At 42.1% G+C, this 23,569-nt stretch overlaps 1 protein-coding gene across 2 annotated transcripts in view; it reads right to left on the bottom strand.

Moving 5' to 3' along the window:
• Positions 1–23,569, bottom strand: part of GSK3B (glycogen synthase kinase 3 beta) — a 143,620-nt gene that overhangs the window by 79,089 nt on the left and 40,962 nt on the right. For both annotated transcript variants that reach the window (XM_068417571.1, XM_068417572.1), the window contains exon 2: positions 6,486–6,679. In XM_068417571.1, the coding sequence (XP_068273672.1) occupies positions 6,486–6,679 (194 nt within the window). The remainder of the gene's footprint in view (positions 1–6,485; positions 6,680–23,569) is intronic.

Here is a 23,569-nt window from a genome sequence, read left to right as displayed (position 1 = left end):
ACAAATACTGAGCTCAAAAAGGACACACAGTTTGCCACCACCTGATTTAGCCATCAAATAATTTAAAGATAAAAATCTGTGTTCGCTGGCAAAAATTGAAGCTAAATGATTTGATGGCGTATTCCAATCACGCTCTAAGGGCACGTTGCACCAAAGATAATTTAACCAAGTAAGAAAGAAGTAAGCAAGTACGTGATGTTGCTAGATGTAAAAAGCGTTTACGCTAAATCTTCCGGAGCCAGGCAATCTCATGCTGTGGGACTTCTAAAAGCGAATACACAATGGTACAACAAAAAGCCTTAAAGTAACTGCATGCACCAAACATCCAAGTAGTCTCAAAAGCACCGTTTTTATCTCAACAAGCATCAGCTCATCTTCTATTTATACCCTACACAATACTTTTCTCCCTAACTGGGAGGACAGGTGTAGAAGGTTCCCACTGGGACATCACTTCCAGCCAACATCTGCTTTAATGCCAAGCTCTATATAGCAGCAGTGTTATCTAGCTCAAGAGCATTAGATGTGCCTGCTCTCTGCCTGTTCATCTTACCTAGAACTGCAAGATGAAAAATAAAAATATCTAGCTTAGAATTTATGTACAACCTCCCAGAGCAGTGTAGCACTAAACCCCTAAGCTTCAGAAGGACTTCAGAAATTTTACTGTGACACTTCTCTTTTTAGATGGCCAAGTCCAGGCTGCATTCACAACACAAAGAGCAGCCCCCGATTCTCCACTTCCAACAGGTTGTGCACTCAGAAAGGCTGCTCTATCGCCACACTAACAGGGTACCAGTGGCAGCCACTAAATACTTTATTTTTAAATGAGAATGAGAACAGCAAAATCCACCCCACCAGCCAGTAATTCACCAGTCTCAGAGATGCATGTCCAACATGAGCACATACTCTCAGGTAAGCAAGGATATATAGTATTCATGGTAATGTGCCTGAAAGGCTATCACAGACCTTCCCATAAAACACCACGTCCACACTTTCCATAGCTGCTTTTGAACACCAGCGTGGCACCCCAAAAAACCAAGAACGTTACGGTCAGCTTTCACCTCGGTTACACAGACCTACGAGTACGTGCCATGAGCAAGTCTCCCTCTAAGCAGAAGGTGTGACCCAAAAGTAGAGCTTCAATTTACAAACGTGAACAATATAGATGTTATCCCTACTGCATGTAGAATTACTGTTTTCTATGCCCGTCCTTCTCAGGCACTTAAGCAGCAAAACTGGAAAGTCAAAGGAAAAGAAAGTGTCTTTTAAAAACAGAACTTAACGTGACCAGGATCAGGAATTCTGCAGCATCTTCAACCATACTCGCACAGCTATAGTACGCTGTCAGTACCCGGCAGAGTTACAGCTATTTATGTGCTTTAAACTACAAATTTCCATACCTTAATGTGTTTGGAATTATTTTAAACTGTAATCTTCACTCTGAATATCATGATTTCAGAATAGCATCCCTACAATGTTATTCTTCAACCTCTCTCTCTCAAAGCAGTCTCCAGATTAATTTAGAAATATATATATTTCATGGAATATATGTAAAACTATATGTATTTCATGAACATCAGACATATGAACTCACTTCCTTTAGCAGATGTATGAGACAACAGGAAATAAACCAAATCATTATTACAGCAGCTATGTGAATTATCTGGACCAGTGGGGAAAAAGAGTTCTTATAAATTTAATACATCTTAAGGCTCTTTTTGTTGGTCAGTAGATACACACAGGACAGATAAGGTTTAATTTTAGTCTCAAGTTATGCACTACAAGTAGACAAGACAGAAGGTTGACCACAAACAGCTATTCTGTTTTAAAACCCTATCTTTGGTCCTAGTCTAGGGAGTACCACAGAAAAACTCATGGAAATGGGACAAGCTCAAAATCCAAAATAAATGCACCACTTGAACTGGAGCATGTGTCTACACAAACGCCTCATGCTAGCATCCACAGGGTAAGGGAAAAAAAAGCCCTCAAGGGCCCTTTTGACTCCTCCCTTTTCAGAGAACACATTCTTATGGCAGGTATTTCCCTACTAATATCTGGGTTTCCACACAGCAACATGTAGAAACACATTTGCACATGCGGCCACGTCTGCAGAGGAAGGGCACTTCCTCCTCTTCCCCAGGCCAATCGCAGCTGGATGACGCTGCATTCCCTGGGCAGCAATTTTCAGTCCAACTCCCCAGCTAAAAAAGAAAACTGAAATCAATGCCCTTAAAACAAATGCCAATTCATCTCCACGTGCCAAACTGAAGACCTATTTTGCATTAACGCCTATTATGCATCCAATTGATTTGTCAGGTTAGAAAACGTGTAGAAACAGTCATAACCCAACTACAAATAATTTTATTATATAGACTTCAACACAATACAAAGTGAAGAAGATGCTGCTTAGTCCTCTTAGATCCCTTCCAGGCCACAAAAGTACGTTCCAGAAGGTTCCAGCTGATAGAACAAAGAGTACACTGCTTACTTCAAAGACTGCCAAAAGCAAGGGTACAAACAGATTTTTGGTTCACTAGCAAAGCTCAGTGTTTGCGAAAATTGGAAAATGGAACGAAATAGAAGGTTGTGAGTGAGAATTCAGATATCTACCCAGCCTCTTCGGTGTGCTGTGAACAGACAGGTCCTGCAAATGCAATTACAGCCAAATGACAGAACTGGTGGCTCCAATAAGCTAGCTTTCAGGAGGCAGACAGATCAAGTACTGCTATAAGAAATGTTATTATCTTGGTAAACATCTCTGATAATCTGGCTAAGCTAAGCTTTGACCAGAGCTACAAATTTGGCCTCTGTACAAGAGTTAAAGCACAGACTTAAGACACTCTCTTGAACCGAACACAGCCCTCCAGCTCTTTAGAAGATGGAAAAATATCCTGAACACATGCCCAGGCACCTCCCTTTCTGCAAATCATATCTGATAGCCCCAGTCTTTAAGAGGGACTGCATTCCCTCAGATAGGAATAGGCAGGACTAGAGGGATTGTTTTGAAAACGCTTTGAGTCAAGCTCAATTATCTTCCTTCTGATACTTCTACAAAACTTTGTAATATTTGCTAATGTCCCTGGAAAATATTTTCAGCCTTCCTTCCCCACTTGGGATATAAACGCAAGCCATCACATTAGAAGACAGATCTGTTGTTCTGGGTGTACTTTGTAGCTATTCAACAATAAAATTAAGACATCCTTTAAAAAGTGCCACCTCCATAATGGTCTTATGAACAGTGATTCACTATTCCTCAGATCTTCAAAGTAGCTAAGATGTGCAAGTCCTCAAAGACTTATAAGAAAGGTGTTTAAATGTTAGTATTTCTCATCACCATGTCTTTCCTTTGTGATTTTTATCCCATGGGTGCTTCCAACTCAACTGGGAAGTCCTTGGAGATGAGATAGGGTAAGCAAAAAAGACATTATTTTGAAAGAAGGTCTTGCAGATTAAGATTTGAATATTCAACAATCCTTAGATGGAGATATGAGAGAGCCCATCTAGCTCACACACAGAGATTAAATTAACAACAACTGCAGCCTTTACTTCAGTGGAAACCTGTTCAAATGACAAGAGGTCACAGAGGAAGATGATCACGAATACACCAGAGCAGGTCCAACCTCTCTGTCCAACAGACAAAGGAAGTCAGAGTTCTATGTGGTGCGCCAAGTTCCAGCAGTAATGATGGCTTCTCTTCACGTATCCATTTAACATTCTCATGGCAAAGCTACAGTACACAGAAATAGGAGCCTGTAAGAGGGATTTACTAAAATATTAAAAAGCAAGATACTTCTTGCATCCTGCCTGAACTCGGCGAAGGGAGACCATTCCTGCACTGAAGAGACAGTGATACCTCTCCCCTTAAAGCTTTCCAGCTGGGATGCCCACGACATATCAAGAGGCCAGGTGTCAAACTCGTTTGTTTGTCAGTCTATAGACATGACTATCTACAGCCCAACCTTACAGACTGCAGAAAAGACTTGTTTCAGCTCTTATTTCTATCAAGTTACCAGGTCCATCCCTCCTCAAAACAGATCAGCTACACTAACAGTGACCTTAGTAGACTGAACCCCCCTGAAAATGCAGCTTTTTTTCAATATAATGCTACTATCTGCTGTATCTTAACAGCCAAGGGTAACCAAGAGCCAAGAAATAAGCCAGGGAGGGTCAGCCAAGAGTGGAACTAATTAAACCCGATTTGAAGTTGGACTCTGAGTGGTCTGTTAACCACTGAGATTCTGAGAACAAAGGACATCTCTCTCATTAGTCAACAGGTTCACACTTTTTATCCATGCATGTTTACAGAATTACACCCTCAGCCACAAGTGGAGATGCACAACCTATTAAATAAAACTGGACAACTTTAGACTGTTGAATGCTTTAAACAGAAAAATCTCTCGACAAGTTAACAGAACCTAAGAACCTAAACACCTAAGTCATTTTTCAACAGGAACTCTTCCCTGTGGTTTTACATTTTTCATGTGAGCTGCTACGGTCAAAGTTGCTGTAATTAAGTTAACACAAACAGCAGATACAGGCTACTTTGAAAAAAAGTATTTTTTTATACTTAGCAGCTTGATCTATTTGAGGCAGGAACTGAAAGAAAGCCGTTGCTCTTTCAGAAGCATTTCCAACAGCTCACAAAAGTATGCACACCCAGCAGAGAATAAGAGAGCCAGAACCTCAACATAAACTTATTTTTCCATCATATTGTTTTATTGGGCTCTAAGGCTCAGATTAACACTGAGATTTTACATATTTAAAAAAAAATAAATCATGCAAATGGTCACAACATATATTCTTCCCATTTAAAAATAGGAAGGAGCACTGCCTACTATGCAGTGGCCTCAGCTTTATCAATGCAGGGCTTCATGTTTATGGACCATCAGGGCCCTAGTTTGACATTCTCTTCCACTCCAGAAGATACACCTATTTGAATAATTCAGGTGACTAAGCCATGGGCACACAGTTGGAGTGCTAAACCCAGGCAGTCCCTGAATGATTTGACAGGCTGGATGGCATGAATGGTTCCCATTACAGATTTTGGCTTTCTCTTGCTGCACACTTGAGGTCTATGTGAGCCATTAACAAGAAATGTGATGCCCAACCTAGATTGTCTGAAAAGGTGCAGGATTATTAAAAACTCTCTTCATCATTTAGATGGCGACAGCCTAGCACCAAAGCAGAAACATTAAGTACTGCAATTCAGATATGAAGAATTTAAGCATTTATTCTCAGTCAGCCGAGAAATACCTCCAGCAATTCACGCACCCATTCCAACAGGATTCCTTAATAACAGGCATGGAATGACAGAAATAACAAAAATTAGACTAAGAATTTCCTATTTGTGCTAACATACCTCCTTCCTTACTGTTGCTTTTTTGAAGTTAGTTGTGTATGAAGTCTTACTAGAAAAATGAGAAAACTGAGGAGATGATAAAAATGTCATCCAATAGCCTTTAGAAGTATTTCTAAAACTAACAGGAAGGATCAAATTGTAAAGATGTTTCAAATTGCTGATTTTCCTTAAATATGCTTCCATTTCCTATTTCTAAGCTCTGAAGTTTTTGTATCTAGGCCATGCCAACAAGATTATCCATGGCACCTTCCCTATGTATTGTTCTTATGCTTTTATAGTCATGAAAGCTGTGGCCTTCAGATCTTAAAACCCACACTGTTCATTTCAGATGCTAAAATCAATGCCTTTGCTATCATCCACTGCTTGCACAAGTTTAGCTGCAGACCACTTCACTATAAGGGAAAGCAACCAAGCACACCGAGTACCAAGCAGAGGACTAACAGCAGTGATGAGGTTGCTGATGGTCCTTCACTTTTATTTGGTTTAAATATCACCAGATAGAAATATAGCTTTTTGGAAGGCTACTTGTTTAAAATAAAGAATCACTAGTGCATTAAAACCAGAACAGATCACGTTTATAAGTCAGACAACGCAGGGAAGTAACTCGCCTTCAGTCTAAACTGCCCTGGGATTAGTATTGTTTGTCTTCTTGCTTGGCCTGGGGACTTCCCAAATTACTCAAATCCAGCCTTCCACTTTGTACGTGCAACAACCAAGAACAAAGCCCAAAGGCTTCTGTTCCTTCCAACAGCTTAATTACTAATGACTGAAGAAGAGTCTATACAAGAAAAAGATAAGCATGAGATATGCTTTTCCCTTGTTTCCCCAATTCATTGTCTGAAAAATCTAGTCTGCGACCTGGAAACAGCAGCACAACATCAAGCCAGGATTTTTAGCTTCCTGTTTTGCACTAATCCAAATAATCGTAACAACGGTGACTCGCTGATTTTCAAGTTAAACTATATCCCTTTATCATAAACCATCTGTTTAATCTTTAGTCTTGGACATTTTTACGTGCATTTATGTGCTCCAATGAAAATAAATTTTAAAAATCAAAAACATTGCCATCAAAGACATGGAAAATGAGATAACATTCATGAAAAAATTCTGAACTTATGCATACGCTCACCTTAAATCTTTTATCCTGCAGGACTTTCTTAATGGCCACAAGCTCTCCTGAATCACAGAGTTTGGCTTGATACACAACACCAAAAGATCCATTTCCAATCACCTTGGTGTCTGTGTAGCTAACTTCTTGTGGTCGGTCCGGACCTTGTCCAGGAGTTGCCACTACTGTAGTCACTTTGCTGCCATCTTTGTCTCCTGGGAAGCAAGAGATAGACAAATAATCAAGATATATGCATAAACAAGATGACCAACAAGACTGAAACAGCAGAGGGTAAAGCAAAGATTTAAATCAGCATGTGTATTTCAATATTACAGAGGAAAATAAAAAACCCTGAAAAAATGCAAAGAAAACACTGAGCATATTTTTAATGAAAAATATTAAGTGGTGACAATTTTTCATTTAGATTATTGCTAACAAAAATATTCCCTTTGCAGGAGCAAACAGCTTAGCAATAAAATGTGATGCATGACCAAGACAAGTACTTATTTCTGCATTTGATTAAAATGAGTGGTATTAAACACAGTGTTGTTTGTATCACCAAAATAAAGCATTTCCCCATATTTTCCTGTAACTGAAGAAACCAAACTGTCAGCATAGCCTGCAGAGCAGCATTCTGCCCTTTCTAGGCATATATCTGGCAACAAAAGCCAGAAGCACTGACAAACTTTGTCTCTTCCTCCATGCCCTGACTCCCTTGCACAGAAGGGACGCACTCACTGGGGCAGAGGGAGAAGGATGACTACGGCATGCACTTAACTCACATCTGGACACGCACCAGAACGCAGACAGGGATGTGCACTCAGGATGCAAGATCGCACGGATGCTGCACAGGTGAACGTGCTTTGGGGCAGAGGCAGCTGCTGTGGGTCTCAGCAGTCCACAGCCAACCACACGTGCACTCACAGTAAAGCAGCCACCTTCCATCAAAAGACAAAGCCGCTACTACCTGCTCTTAGCACCACTGTTAGCACTAATGGTGCTTCTCCTTGTTCAAAGTCTGATTTTGTCTGTAATAGGACCAAAGTTTGGGGCATTTTGCAAGCCCACACTGGGCATTTATTGCCCCTTCAATTACAGTGGTTCTGATTACAGAACTGAACAGGGCTGCAAGAAAAAACAGAAGAAATCTGCTGTTCCACAGCAATCACTCTGCAACTCTACAGGAACTGCACTGGGGAGATGCCCATCACATCTGCACACTGAGAAAGTTTCCTTCCACAGCTTCCCCTGGGAGTCCCTCTTCCAGTCCTTCACTACTCACGCTTTTAGAAAGATTTTTCTCACAGGTAGCTCAGACCACCTTTAGTGCAGTTTAAGCTAATAGCTCCTTGTTCCACTCCCAGAAGGCACGGAAAATGGCACAGCTCCTCCCCGCCCTCTCTCCCCCTCCTCAGATATGCGAGGGACAGTTGCAAAGAAAGTTACCATGATGGAGAAGTTAGTTCTCTTTGGGCAACCTGTCCCCTCACTACTAAAACTCTCTCAGGTACGGTACCCAAACCTAGACCCTGCAGAGGAAGCTCACCTCCGTTCTACCCGGTGTGCTGGAGACTTCTCGTGTCTGACTTACAACACCCTTGTTTGTACAGCCCAGCACACTGTTTGCAGCTTGTGCAACGCTGCAACCCGGTTGACTCATGGTCAGTTTGTGTATCAAACTCTCCTCGGCAGAGCTGCTGCCTGTCCAATCCTCGTCCACTTTCCACTTACACACCTGATTACTCTTATCAAAGCCGAATATTCTGCATTTGTCCTGACTGAACCGCATCCAAGGTTACTTAATGCTCTTTTGCCAGCTTGTCACATCCTTCAAGCACAGAGTCACCACCAGAAGATCCATTTCACGATGCTACGTGAAGTTAATCTAACAAATTTGTGAAAACCAGTGAAGCTCGTGAGACTGCTTAAAGACACTGCAAAAACCCATTAAATCTCTCATCCTAATTTTATCTTGAACCTCTTGTTATGCTCAAACAAAACAATCAAACCACTCTGCATGCCTTTCAGGGGATTTCCAGTAGTCTATTGTTTTCCCTGGGCTCCCCATGAGAAAATTGGTTTCAAAACTTCACAGTCAAGATACAAACATCTTCTACTACTTCTTCTGTACCTGTAAGATCCAGAAGAAAAGTAGGTTGGCTTGGCATGATTTGCTCCTGAAAAATCCACATTAACTGTTACTCATCTCTTAAGTTACCTTTTAGGTCCTCACAAATTGTTTGCTTTTACACATCCAACTACTCCATGAAACAAATGAACAAATTATAAATAAATAAAGCACATTACTGCAAAGGGTGCCAATTACTTGCCAAGCAATACACAGCAGGTACAGCCCTTCCTCAAAAAATTCACAACAAGGTGAGGTGTAGATTTACACATTTGAAGAGAAAACAGAGAAACAACAGGGGGGAAAAAAAAAAAAAAAGAAAAACGGAAAGAGATGAATATCTGGCTCAGAGGGAGACAGGGGAGCATAAATGGAAACAGGCTTAAACTGCATGGAAAATTCACCCTTCTCTTTGATAACTGTAAGAAATAAATGGAAGGAAGCCAGGAAAAGAAAGAACATGAAAACCTTTTTTTTGGTAAACAAGTTGGAAGTGTAATTCTGATAGTAGCCCTACATTTTAATTGCCCAACTCTTCTATGATTAACATTCTAACTCAGCACATATAAATATGTGACATCTGCTTTACTGCAACAATCCTCATAATTTAAATGTAATCCCCTATTTCTCCACGTTTTGGGGGGCTTTTTTTTTTTTGGCCTTGGACACAAGACCAGAGTATTGAGATTACTGTTAACAAGGTTTGTTCCCTGCTTTCCCAAAAATCAAGATTACTGAAGTCTTTGAGGTAAAAACACCCGTCCTTGGTAATACTGGTTGAGATTTGAAGTACTTGGTATCAAGAGATCTGCTCTAAGGACAATATGCAGAGCTACAATTCACTTAGGGGTCTCCTCGACTGCAAAAGCAAACCCTGAATTTCAGGCCACGTCAGGTTGTTCTTCCCAACGTGGCGTTGCAGCAATCTGGCCAGTTTCTCCAGAGCTCAAATGAGAAGCCGGTCAGCTTTACACACTTCCCTTTAAGTCCATGGAAAAACAGCTCCTAACTAAACTTGTTAAAATCTTCAGTGCTTAAAAAGTCTAAGCACTGACATTTTAATTAGCTACACCAAGAATTACGTTGTTTCTTTACCAGAATGTTACAGAGCATTAAGCCTCCTAGATGTTTCTCCCAGTTTCCTTCTCTCAATAAAGAACAGCTCTTGCAAATCAATCCACAAAAGACACCATAAGGACTCCAAGCTTTCAAAAAAAAAAGCCTGTTAGCGTTTCCATTATATTCCATTACAGAATAGTTGAATCTGAGAGACTGTGCGGGTAAAATTCACCTTGCACCTTTGACAGCTTTGATTCTTGAAGGGTAAAACATCTCACTGCTTTTCAAAGTATGCAAGTGATATGTATTTGTATCACAGCAGCATCCAGGGGCCTCCCAAGCCCGTTTTGCCACTCGCTGCACTACAGAGATGCATGTGGTGTTCAGAAGACCATATACTGTTCAGAATGTTATCCCCGTTTTTATTGTCTGGACAGCAAGAGCTGACTAGCCAGCCAAACAGCATACAAAGGACTTCACTAAACAGCTCTGGGAAATACTGGTTTTAGCCTCAGCGTGACAAAAGATAGCAGAGAGGAAACACCCTCTTCCAGTAATCTTCAGTCTTCGCTGCCTCCAAATTGAGACTCCTGACAGCAAACACCAAGAAGCATTATACCACAGCAAGTCTTAATGAGAAGCCTAGACAGTTTTCACTTATCCCTTTCACCTCTTACTTTGTTTCGGACTGTCAGGCTTAGTGGCCCCAGTGGATAAGCAGGCATTGTCAAACAGACAATACTCTTGACACCTTCGATTGTAGGTCTACAACAGAACTAAAATATTACATTGAAAAACTAACGAAGGAAGGGACCAAACACTAAAATACTGAACAGCTCTTACAGCATACCTCACATCAGAAGAGTTACTAGTATTTGTCCAAAAGAAGCTGCTTTCTGGTGCCAACGGCAATATGACCTAGCTTTACTGTAACAAATAAGCAGATTCATGGGACTGCACAGCCATCATCTAGGCAAGCCGCCTTTCTGACATCCAGGACAGAAGCACAAGTAAGAACAAATCACTGTCACTCTGTAATACACTTGTATTTGCGCTTCGTCCATTTCATGCAAACCCTTAAAGCGCTTCCCCACGCTGTTTTGGTGTTTAATATCCATGATGTGGTATTTGGGGGGTGTTCTTTGATGAAAAGGTTATTCCCGAAGTCTGACGTGCAAGTGAAAACAAAATCCAGACATTTTAATTCCCAAATGCTCTGATCTTTCCAGCTCACTTTCCACCTTTACCACATGATGACCATATGGGACAAATCACGAGCATTAGGTAAAGTCAGTGGTTTGAAAGCAGAGAATACTCAGCAGTTTGTGGGAAGAACAGAACAGACTCCACTTACAAGACTACAGTTTATCAGAGCACCAGTGCAAGCTCTAACTCTATTTTCCAGTATCTTGGTATAACTTTGGAATGGCTCATGTCATCATTTTACCTAATGCCAAGGGCCACTTACCCTTTCAAGCTGAGTATTAATTCAATTTTGCACACTCAAAAAAGCTGAATATATTCAGTTCTGTCTTTTGTTTATACAATTTACCAATTAAACCAAAACGAATACGGGTATTATTTTAATGAAATAATCGTACGGTTTGGGAACAAGAAGTATGCCAAAAAAAGTGGTGGCAGATCTTTACCGAGGTGAGACAAGGGATTCTGCTACTGGGCAAGCACTTCATGACATAAATACCACATTAGCTGCAGATTCCTACTGCTACCTCAAAGGGGACCATTCTACAAGTGTACTGCACATATACTTCTTCCCAGTGCCTAAACGTAGCTGTCAGTCAATAAAATTCACTGCAGCCCTCGGAGATCATGAAATATGTCCTTCACTATCGATCAGAACTCCCCCCACGTCTTCTAACGAACAGGCCTGGAGAAAGTCCAACATTACGTCTGCCCTACATCCCTTCAGCTGTTCAGCTTCTGACCGAGCAGTACAAAACCACCTTAATGCACATATAGTCAGAGAGCTATGATTCTTTTTTTCTTTAGACTACACATATACCCTCTTCCTCCTCTTTTATGTTTTGAAGTTGAAGGGAAGACACAATGAATTAGTAGGATGTTTACAACAGCTGCTTTCTTCCTACTTCAAATGCAGCCTCAATCCTTTGTGTTGTCTACAAACTCCTCCTTTTCCTCTTGCTTTTGACTTTACGTACCTCCTCTTGCTTCCCTCCTCCAACTGCTACACTTCTTGCTGGCATACGCGCAGGTCCTCCCACTAGATGTTACTTAGGTTGGTTTTAAGTCCTAAAAAAAAACCTCACAGATCTATAACACACTCCCTACAATTTCTGAGGTCATGTAGCTGTCTATCTCCATTTAATTCAAATATCTGCATTGACCTGTTTTAATTCTCAGTGCCACCTCCCTATTAAGACGTGGCTCCGTATTAAGTCAATATTGACTACTTCTCCCCTTCTCAAGTCTAAGGCTTCCCCACACTCTTTCATCTTAATTTGCTCAATGTTCAATACAGTCAACAAGTCACTTCCACAGAAATCCTACACTGCTGGATCAAGCCCCAGCCAATTTGAACAGGTTACAACCAGCAGCTGGCACAACTATCTAGAGAGAAACGAGTGACCAGAAAGGGATGGAAGTCTATCAGAATCACACTGGCTTTTTTCAGTCATTGATAATTGAGAAGGTCAAAAGATATGAATACTTTATAAAACAAAGATCTTAATAGAAAGCACAAGAAAAATGATCTGCTAGGATCTGATGCTGACCATCAGATTAGGCTATGAAATAAGACACCTGGACATAGCTCTTAATGCCATGGTCTAGTTGACATGGTGGTGTCAGGGCAATGGTTGGACTCGATGATCCCAGAGGGCTCTTCCAACCTGGTTGATTCTGTGATTCTGCTTCTTAGATATCTGTTCATGGCATGTGAAGGAAGGAGGTCATCAACTGCTCTGAGAGTCTTCAGTGTGAGCAACATATGCTTGAGGCAATACACTGTCAGCAGTAGAAATCACAATGCTAGATGACATTTTTCTAATTATTTTCCCTACTACACTTTTAAAAGGTTAATTTCACAAAAAGCTAATAATTATGCACCAGTACAGGGGAGAAAGTATAAAAATGTGGCTTAGATGAGTGCACAGTGAGGTGGATCGAGAACTGGCTGAACGACAGAGCCCAGAGGGTTGTGATCAGCGGCACGGAGTCTAGTTGGAGGCCTGTGGCTAGTGGTGTACCCCAGGGGTCAGTACTGGGTCCAGTCCTGTTCAACTTATGCATCAATGACCTGGACGAAGGAACAGAGTGTGCACTCAGCAAGTTTGCTGATGATACAGAACTGGGAGGGGTGGCCGATACACCAGCAGGCCGTGCTGCCATTCAGCGAGACCTGGACAGGCTGGAGAGCTGGGCAGAGAGGAACCTCACGAAGTTCAACAGAGGCAAGTGTAGGGTGCTGAACCTAGAGAGGAATAACCCCATGCACCAGTACAGGTTGGGGGCTGATCTACTGGAGAGCAGCTCTGCAGAGAAGGACTTGGGTGTTCTGGTGGACAACAAGTTCACCATGAGCCAGCAATGTGCCCTTGTGGCCAGGAAGGCCAATGATATCCTGGTGGGCATTAGGAAGAGTGTGGCCAGCAGGTCAAGAGAGGTTATCCTGCCCCTCTACACAGCCCTAGTGAGGCCACACCTGGAGTACTGTGTCCAGTTCTGGGCCCCCCAGTTCAAGAAAGATAAGGAATTACTGGAGAGAGTCCAGAAAAGGGCTACAAAGATGATCAGAGGACTGGAGCATCTCTCTTATGAGGAAAGGCTGAGGGAGCTGGGTCTGTTCAGCTTGGAGAAGAGAAGACTGAGGGGGGAGCTTATCAATACTTATAAATACCTTAGGGGTGGGTGTCAAGAGGAGGGGACCAGACTCTTCTCAGTGGTGCCCAGCGACAGGACAAGGGGCAATGGGCACAAACTGAACCATGGGAAGTTCCATCTGAATATGAGGAGGAACTTCTTTACTTTGAGGGTGACAGAGCACTGGCACAGGCTGCCCAGGGAGGGGGGGAGTCTCCTTCTCTGGAGATATTCTAAACCCGCCTGGACACGACCCTGTGCAACATGCTCTGGGTGACCCTGCTTTAGCAGGGGGTTGGACTCGATGATCTCCAGAGGTCCCTTCCAACCCTTAACCATTCTGTGATTCTGTGAACTGTTTTACTAGACAGCTTCCTTTCTTCATCAGTGAACTGTATGAACATTACCTGGGAGACAGTAGAAGAGAGAAATGAACATTCAAGGACCGAATCAGAAAAATTCAGGGAATCAAAGAAAGGAGTCTAACAAAATACAATGTGTTTTAGTTTTTAAATTTACCCTAAACAAAGGAGTCCTTGAAATTTCAGAAATAGCTTAGGTCAAACATTGAACAAAAACCTGTAAGTGTGCCAATCATCACCCACAGAAGGCAGAAGCATTCACTAAATATATATATACACATGCTTGTTTTAGCACAGGAAATGTCATCTGACTTCTTGACTGTAACTGAATACTGCAATAAAGGAGCGGCCATCAGACGTTACTTAAGATCAGAAGAATCTCACGATTTGTAGCCAAGGTTTTTGGAAGAGGTAGCTAAGAAGTCAGAGAAGTTATGTTGATTTTTGAAAGGAATCAGAACACTCTGAGAACTTCAGAAGTGCATGGAGTGATCCATAAAATCCTCTAAGTTTGACGACAATTCCAGATTAAGTACGGTATCAACTACTTTGATAATGAATAAAGAAGCACTAAGGTGGTTTATAGAGACTGGATTGCTGGACTCCATATTGTTAATGAGATTACAAGTTCATTTGGAAAAGAGAGGGAAAAAAAACATTGATGCAAAATCACTGTGACTTCCATAGGGTTTCTGAGTTGCTATCACATCCTAAATTAATGAAGAAACACGTATACAGAAAGAAACATTATTATAATACAGTAGCCCATAAGTTTCAATATAACTACGACCTAACAAAACATAGTAGGAGGCCCCACCAGCATTAATTTTTGGCCTCACACTTACTGCTTTTATCAACGACCTGAAAGAAAAGCTATGAAGGTCTCAGACACAAGATTTAGAGAGTTACGCCCAGAGCACAGATCAATGACAAAGCAACCCAGGCACAAGTCAAGCACACGGATGCAGGACCCAAGGTGACAGGCCACACAGCCACACCAAGTAAACTCACCCAAAGAGTGGAGTCATCAACAGTGACTCACAAGGCATCCTGGTGCAGACATCTAGAAGCTACTCCTTCAAGGAACAAACAAGCTCTGATCCACAGGTGGAGAAGATATTGCACATAATGACCAGAAATAGAAATAGTTTGGGACACAACTGTGGGTGGACAAAATTAATAAGGAAATTATTTTCCTTATTAAAGTCATTTTTGCAACACAGATTTTTATTTTAGATTGGAATCTTTTCTAAAGCATACAACACAGCTGAACCACAACTTGAAATAAGAAAGCCTGCACAGGATGAACATAATGACTCTCTGGGTCTTAAGAAGGTCAGAACGGTTCAACACCTACATAAGCCATTTTTTCTACCCAGCACTAATGCAATGGTGTCATAGCTCAAGACTGAATATGCTGCTTTCCACAACAGCCACAATCTGCACTCAATTTTAACAAAACATAGTAAAGTGATAAATGATGAAAAGGTGAAGCAGTCATTCTTTGGCTTTATTGTTAACGATCAAATGATAGCGACGGTTAATTATGTGTCAATTCACTTCCGTTCAATACAGAGATAAATGGTCAGGACAAATTTCAGCAACAACTGCTAAGCCAAAGACCACTGAGGTGAAAGGCTTTTAAAACGCTCCACCCTGAAATCAAAGTTGCCTTTGCCTCTAGCCAACACAAAGGAAGGAAGAAAAACCCAAAAATATTCATTCCACTCGCACCAGACAATAGTAATGCTGATTAGATGTCAATCAATTTCAAAACTATCCAGGAGGAAAAACCTGTAACCCAAAAAAACCTGTTGGTACCTCTACATTTTGCTCAACAGCTTCTAAAATGGCAATACAAATTCAAAGTACTAAGTTTATGCAGGTGACAACTGGAAAATGGAGTAAAAAGTAAACACTAGACTGAAGTCAGTCACTGCTATTGTAAAACAAACTATACCATCACTACAAAATAAGCAGAAGAAGCCCAAAAAGGCATCACAACTTTATTATAAAAATGAAATAGTGTGTAACTCAACTGACCTCTGTCTTCGTGTCTTTTTGAGGTCAGTATGTCACAGGGAAAGAGAAACTAAATCTAGTTCCAGGGAAGTGTGACAGGTAATGACGTGCCTCATATGCCTATATTTGAGATCATAAGCATATAAAATTACATCAAGACGCAGGGACATTTTTTTCCTATTATTTATCCATTGGAAAAAAAACCCCTAAAATTTAACTAAAGGAACAGCATCTGGATTTACTGCATCTCCTTTCAGTCATTCCAAATGCCATTGGCGCTTTAAGCCTCTCTTTAGAGGCAATCACAGTTTTGTGCAGGGGCGTTCAATCCACTCTCTTTAAAAGCTTAATGCTAAAGATTGTAAACAAACCTTTAAAAAATGAAAAGGGTACTTAGCAGGTCCCAGAACGTTCACATGATAGGCTTGTTAAAATGCTCACTACAAGGTCACATGAAGCTCTAAGGCATCGACTTTCAGCACGTTTTTAGATCTTAACTAAGGAAGATAGTTAAGATGTTGTGCACAGCACAACACTGATCATGCAGTTGTGCTAGTCTAACCCAGCATAAGCTCGACTGAACAATTGAAAAATCAAAACAAAACAAAAAACACAAGAGGAAAAAGGATGGAAAAAGCCTTGCTGATCTAGCCCAGATGCCTATCACCTTGGCCATCAGATGACCTCCTCTGGATCCAGCTGTGGCAGATGGGATTCCAACCACCAGCTGCTTAAATCAGCCACCACCAAATCCCAGTAGGTCACCATCCCCCTGATTTATAAACCAAGAAGCTGAAATCAAAAGGGATGTTTGCTTGCAGCATCTGAAGAAAAGATTCACGTTACTAAAGCCTTCCTTCCTACCACTGCGTAAGGTGGTGCCCACATTTCTGAGGCACATCTAAGGCTTGTGTTAGCCACCTCTCTCAGTAACACACAGCATGCTTTAAGCACTCTTTCTGTCATGGCAAACACAGACCAACACAATACATTTCTAAGCAAGAGAGCTTTCTCAAGCTGCAGTTAACACCGAGGTGGGGGGAAAACCCTGCCCTATTACCTTAGGGAGCTTCATTAACAGAGTTTTTTTTTTCTGTGACTAAACAAAATGTCCACCAGAATGCTTACACTTAAATTTCTGCTTTGGGGAAAAAAATACAGAAATATACAATTAAGATAATCTAAACACTGGCTGCTGGTGGGGTTTCATAAGCAGTCTCATGCTTGTTAACAAGTTATTCTTAGTAGGCACTCTTTCTGTTCTGTCTCCCCACCCACCTCACACACACACACGCAGACAAACCCACCCCACGAAAGTTATTTAGCTACATAAATCAACTTTACATTTAGATAAGGTGATTCCACAGATTAGGAAGTGAGTACTGAAGCGATCATAACAGCATTTGTTTCTATAATCTCAGGTCAGGTCACTCCTGCCCCAAAGAGCTTACAGATTAAACGCAGCACAAGAGACAAGGACAGAGAGAGAGAGTGAGCGGAAACAGTGTGACAGCATCATTTTAGCACGAGACTGTGGCCTCAACAGTAGCCCTCTTTGCTATATAGCTCTGAGTTAATTGCTAGCTGAGAAATTCAGCCTATACAGGACTAGGATTTCTTATTTGAAGTTTCCTTTAGTTGTTCCTCCCTCTTACATCATCAGGGAACATGATTTAGCAAACATTTGCCAAAGACAACTATAGCAGTTCAGCTGACACGTAATAACTTATAAAACCCCTGTAACTGAGCCCTGACAGGGCACTGGAGAACCCCAAGTTACAAACAGATCGGATTTACCCACTTGTTCGTGCCATTCAACAGCTGAGCCTCAACAAGTCCATCAGCATCTTCCAGCAAGGCTGATACAGTGACTCCATCACTGGGCACCCACTTTAGGAGCAGTGTCAGAGACTCCAAATATCACTCCCCCTGAAGACTACAAACGATAAACAGCACATCTGGGGATTTCCTAGAAGGTCTACAATCTTCCCATCAAAATACATGGTGTGACCTGTAAATCTTTCACTAGTTTCTTGTAAACCACTTAAGTAAGAGTCTGTCTACTTGCTGGAAGCGTCCCTAGCCCAGTTTTAACTGCATTTGTTATAGTTTTTGCATCCAGTTAAATGTACATATGTCACCTATCCAAGTATATCTCTGATCCCTGAGATCCGAGATCATCAGTTTCTTTCCTTTTCGTTCTCTCTCTGCATCCACTAAGAGGTTTCCAATGCACAAACCCGCACCGTTAGGCAAACCCCACAGAGCAGCCACCTGCAGTAGCTGCAAGCTGCCGAGACCCTCCCTGCTACACACTTGCACGAATTAAGAACATCTTAATACATCTTACAGGGAGCGTCCTTTCTTCTACTGGGGTTTAAATAAGAAATCTTTCACTCGTGTTTGTTACAGCAGTGCTTAAGTATCACGTGTGAACAGGACCCCACTGTGCTAGGCACAGCACCGGGAACAAGAGACAGCTCCTGCCGTGCCGTGCCTGCAGCCCAGTGTGAAGAGCAGACAGACTGACCTATGCTGAGACAGTACAGCCCACGGAGGAACTGGTAGAATGGCCAGTTGTTTTAGGAAGAATTTCTTCTCAGCAAGGGTCATTAGCCATTGGAAGGGGCTGCCCAGGGAGGTGGTGGAGTCACCATCTCTGGATGTGTTTAAGACAAGACTGGACATGGCACTTAGTGCCATGGTCTAGTTGACATGGTGGTGTCAGGGCAATGGTTGGACTCGATGATCCCAGAGGGCTCTTCCAACCTGGTTGATTCTGTGATTCTGTTTCAGGCAAGTGCCACAGTTATTCGAGAAGGAAGGAATGAAGAAAAGACCTAAAAGGAAATAGGCTAAAAGAAGAAAAAAAGTGAAGGTAAGGAACAGCAAAGAGACAGGAAAAAAAAATACCTCAAACCCCCAAAAACCCCAACATCAGAACCATACTAAAAAGAGAAGAGCGGAGAGAAGCAGAAGCGAGAGCAGAGATTCAAGGAGAGAAGAGAATTTGGAGCAGGACTATTATCAGATTAACACTGGACACAGAGAGCCCCCAGACGAGTTCTCCAAGCACAGGAAGCGCTTGCTGTCACCACCACCGCAGGCAGCCTGGTCCACCAGAGCCTCCAGGCAGGTCCCTGTGGCCTCTGCAACCCCTGCCAGACCGTGCAGCTGTGGAGGAAGGAGCAGGGCAAGAAGCCTGTAGTTCCACATCTGCTGTAGACTCCTTGGCAGGGTCCCGTCTATTACACCGCTGCAGTTATCTGCCACAGCATCCGATTCTTGACACAATGCTGCACCCTCGAACCTCAAATCTTTTGTCTAAAAAAAGAGCAATTTCTGTATTTATCAGTAAAATAGGTAGCCTTGAAAACCCAGGTGCAATGAACAGTAACACCTGCTTGAACCTGCAGAGCTTTCCTGGGAAGGCAGTGGACCAAGTTCTCCCCCCCCCCAGTCATAGTCTTGGGTTCTGATACATTTTTCTACTCTCCAAGATGTCAGGACTCTACTTTTCGCTTTGTGATTTATTTTTTACTCTCCAACTTCACTGAACAGGAATACAGTATGTGCTTGTCATGCTATTCTCTTTAAGACCAGGAAACGGCATGACAGACCCAGAGTCCAATCCAGAGAGTGAATTAGACTGAGTGAAATCACAGTGAGAAACAGATTGTCTGGAATCTGATACAGCAGCCAAAATCCAAAGAGAAAGGCAGACGAAGCTAGTTATGAAAAGGCATTCATTTGGTGCCTATCTTAACACTGGAGGAGGACTAAGAAAACTGCCAGCTGTTCAGAACCAACATCCACCTTGGGTGGGAAATACAGCTGGGGGGGAAAAAAAAAAGTCAAAAAATAAAGTGAGTAGTAGCTATTCTGAATCCCTGTGTTGAACTGCGAGCTGTGGTTGAATGCTTTTCCAAGAGTGAAAGGGGCATTAAAGCCATTCCTGCAGAGAGAGAGAGGAGGGGGGGCAGGGGCGAGGAAATCAAGCTGTGCTGCACTGTCCGCTTCGTACTGCGGAACACAGACCAGCTCTAGGAGACTACACAGCCTCTGTGTCCATCCCACGTTACTGCTTTAGATTACACCACAGAACAGCACAGAAATGGAACAAGTCAGTTTAGGTTAAAGATGGTTTTGAATTCAAGGAGAGCATTACCTCAATTAACATTAGGAAACTGCAGGCCTGCCATCAAAGCAATGCAGATATTCTCCACGGCAGGAATAGCTGTCTTGGTGAAGGAGCTCTTATTACAGATGAGGCAGCATTTTAGAAGCTAGATGCAGAAGCTTTTCATCATTGGCAAGTTTTGATTTTTTTTTTAAAGTAATAAAAATAGTAGGCCCAGAAGAGCAAGAGAACTAAGTGTTGGACATCTCTAAAACTATTTAAGGTAACCAGAGAAACTACAGCTCATTTTCACATTATACATAATCCGATCAAAGTGGGGGCTACTGCCAAAACCGATGGTCTTATTTCCCACCTTCACGCTCCTGCCATAGAAAATTTGGCAATGTTGTAGCCTGAGGATGAGTCAGTTTAGCTTACTGATCTGACAAACTAACACATCTCCAAAATAAAACCAGCCTCACATCAGCAAGTTGAACCAACTCATCTTGAGGACCGGCAGCTGCTAGATCTGACAAGGTGAAGAACGGAGATCACCGCTGCTCCTTACTGCCTGTGCTCCCAGGTAAGTCACACTGAGGGTAACATAAAACCTCACCCTTTGACTCAGTGCCATGGCGGAGCCGCAGCCTGCAAAGGAGGTTGCCTTCAGAAGGGCAGTGCTGGCCCTCCCACCCCTCCCCATGCGCTGACACCGCTTTGCACTGGTACCAGATATCAAACAGCCGCTATCAGAACTGCTTCTGGAGGGACGAGACTCCCTGCCCCGACTCACCCCACAGCAACAGGAGCGCTCGGGCTGGCAGAGGAAGGAGGGGGAAGCAGGCAACGAGGCCAGAGCCACTCCTCTTGATGACAGCCTGCGCCAAGGGCAGGCCGAGGTAGTCACCAAACCACAGGCTTGAGCGAACCAAAGTGACAGCACCTGGGCACCACATCCACTGCTTTCTCAAAGCAGAACACAAGCTCAGACTGCCGAACAACGGAATAATTCTTCAACTATGGCTTAAAAAAAAAAAAAAGTGTTACATTACACTAGTACAGGCATTTATTCTGGACAGTAACTGTCCTGCCTTAAAATGTGTATCTAACTAATAGAAAGTATTATTCTCCCTGAAGACTTCTTAAGCCTATTAATAAGTTTGTTTAGTTTTCCTCTCTCAGAAACAATACACCTACTTCAATAAGACTTTTTTCCCCCCAGCAGACAATGATGTAATTTAAACTACAGAAGATGTTTCCAAATATTTTATTGCAATATACAGATTTTACTAAAATAAAATCCTACACAATGAGAATCAGTTTTCTCCACAAAAAAAAAGAAAACAAAACATGAACAAAAGGAATATTTCTCCTCAAAAGAATGAGCCCAGACATCTGGGGATTCAATTCCCTTCTGCCAGCACGTGAGCAGACTGAGGCTTTTGGGGACAATCTCTACAGATATAGCTGAGATTCTCAAAACTGTTCCTGTAATTGTTTGTTAAGGAAGACCGCTGGAGCTTGAAATCCTAAAATAGAGACAGGTATCTGGAAACAGGGAGAGGAGGGCAGCAGTGTTTTAGCAAAACTTCCTCTCAATTATGCAAGCAAGAGAAAAATAACTAGCAAAACCAGACCTTTCCCCACTTCGGCCAGTTTCCATGCCAAAGAGTATCACTTTTGAAGTTACGACAAAGCAGAAAATAAGTGAAACTAAGTAGAAGACAAGTCTAAAAACTCACGAGAGCAAATTTTGAGAAATTATACATATATATGTCTGCAAAAGTTGCATTCCTACCCAGAAGTGGAGGTTTTTCAAGGCCTGCTGTTCCAAACCCATATAGGTTTTGAAGGCAGCTGAGGCTTTCTTGCCAGCAGAGCAGTGAGTTTTATTAATTAGAAGCTTGATTGTCTTTGAGGGAAGAGAAAATAGACTGAGGTCTCAACACTGCTAGCTCTTCCTGCTCTTCTTCCATACACCCTCATCCTAGGAATCTCGAGCAAGATAAGCCGGGCATTATGAAGCCAGGAACGTGGGTACATGCAGAAGATCTCCATTTCTAGAAGGACATAATGGAGCCTGTCACTTCTCCACTGCTGCTACGACTGGAGAATAACGGCAATGCTTTATCTTGGTCCAGGTAAGGAGGCTACTTTCAACGCAATAACACAGACACCCACCTCAGTGGAGAGCAGAGACGGAGGAGCAGTCTAACATTCTTCTGCAGACAAGGGTTTGTTTACCTAGCTCAGAAGACAGCAACTAACAAATAAAGCACTCTGAAGAATACAATCTCTTTGTAATAAAGGTTCAGATAGAGGAAAGATACTCAAATATGATATCTGTCAAGATAAAGGAAGCACATAAGAGAAAGCACAGGTTCATCTACCTCCTTTTCCCAACTCTTACACCAGCAAACGGTGTTTATAGAAGAGTATCAAACAAAACAAGGTTGCAGGGACAGCCATCCCAGCTCACTCTCCCAGCCCCCAGCCATGGGTGGCCTGGGAACTTCCCAAGCCAGAGGCACTACCTCTGTATTTTTCTTTCTGACTTTGCAAACCCAGCCCAAGACCTGAAGATACTACATGCAGTAAGTCAACCAACCATTTCTGAACAGGCAGAAGGAGAAGTGACATCTCTAAAGCATGTCACTGTCAGGACTATCTGGTAGAAAGCTGAGATTTTTATCTAAACATCTATAGTAGCAAGCAGTGACAATTCTGCTCAAAGTCCAGGACAGCTAAGGCATGAGCATGCTAGGTGGTACCCGGGTACTTTTTACTACACTGGATTAATCTTCACTTTGTTCAGAAAGTCACCTCTCCTCTTGGGGTTGGACAGAAACAATATGTATAAAGACTTCAGTCAATTTTACATTAGACTAAAAATAAGATCAGAAACACTTAGCATGAGTTTGGGAACAGGAGAAGACCACAATAATGCAAGATAGAAGATCAAGCAGTGCTGACCTGAAGAGCTGAGCAGAAAGCAATTCTCACTAAAGCAAGATTGGAAAGGAGCGTATGGAATATGCTTGAACGCTCGCATTTCAGCCGAGACAGGAAGCAGAGTCTTGACTAGAAGTTATTTTCCACAGTAGCAGTCACTCACCCACAAACCCACAGGGAAATTATATTAAGACTTTACAGCCTGGCACAGTAGCAGAGATAATGAATGCATAAATCAAACTTATCACAGAAGGATTCCAGCAAAGGCAAGATGAGACTCAACATCTTGAAAAGCTATGGCAAAAAACAGCAAAAAAAGCAGAAAAAATTGCTCGTGTTTCAGTTTAGATAAAGTTATTACAAAATACCATCTTTTTTCTTCCTTTAGTAAAAACATTCTTCTGAATAAACATGTTTTTCTAACAATCAAATCAGTAATTGTCCTTTATCTGCCAAGAAATGAACCTGGGATTCTGTTTTCCTTTACACTTGCATATAAGGAAACATCTAATTTTTCACTTTAGATCCCTGATAAATCAAACAGCTCTACAATTCTGTGTGCAATTAAGGAGAAACTGCTCTTTTCCCACTATTTTCTTTGAAACAGTGAAATGCAATTGAG

The sequence above is a fragment of the Nyctibius grandis genome, chromosome 23 (genome assembly GCF_013368605.1).
Source record: "Nyctibius grandis isolate bNycGra1 chromosome 23, bNycGra1.pri, whole genome shotgun sequence".
Lineage (NCBI taxonomy): Eukaryota > Metazoa > Chordata > Aves > Nyctibiiformes > Nyctibiidae > Nyctibius > Nyctibius grandis.
The sequence above is the reverse complement of the archived record's forward strand: the minus strand, read 5'-3'. Positions and strand labels throughout refer to the sequence as shown.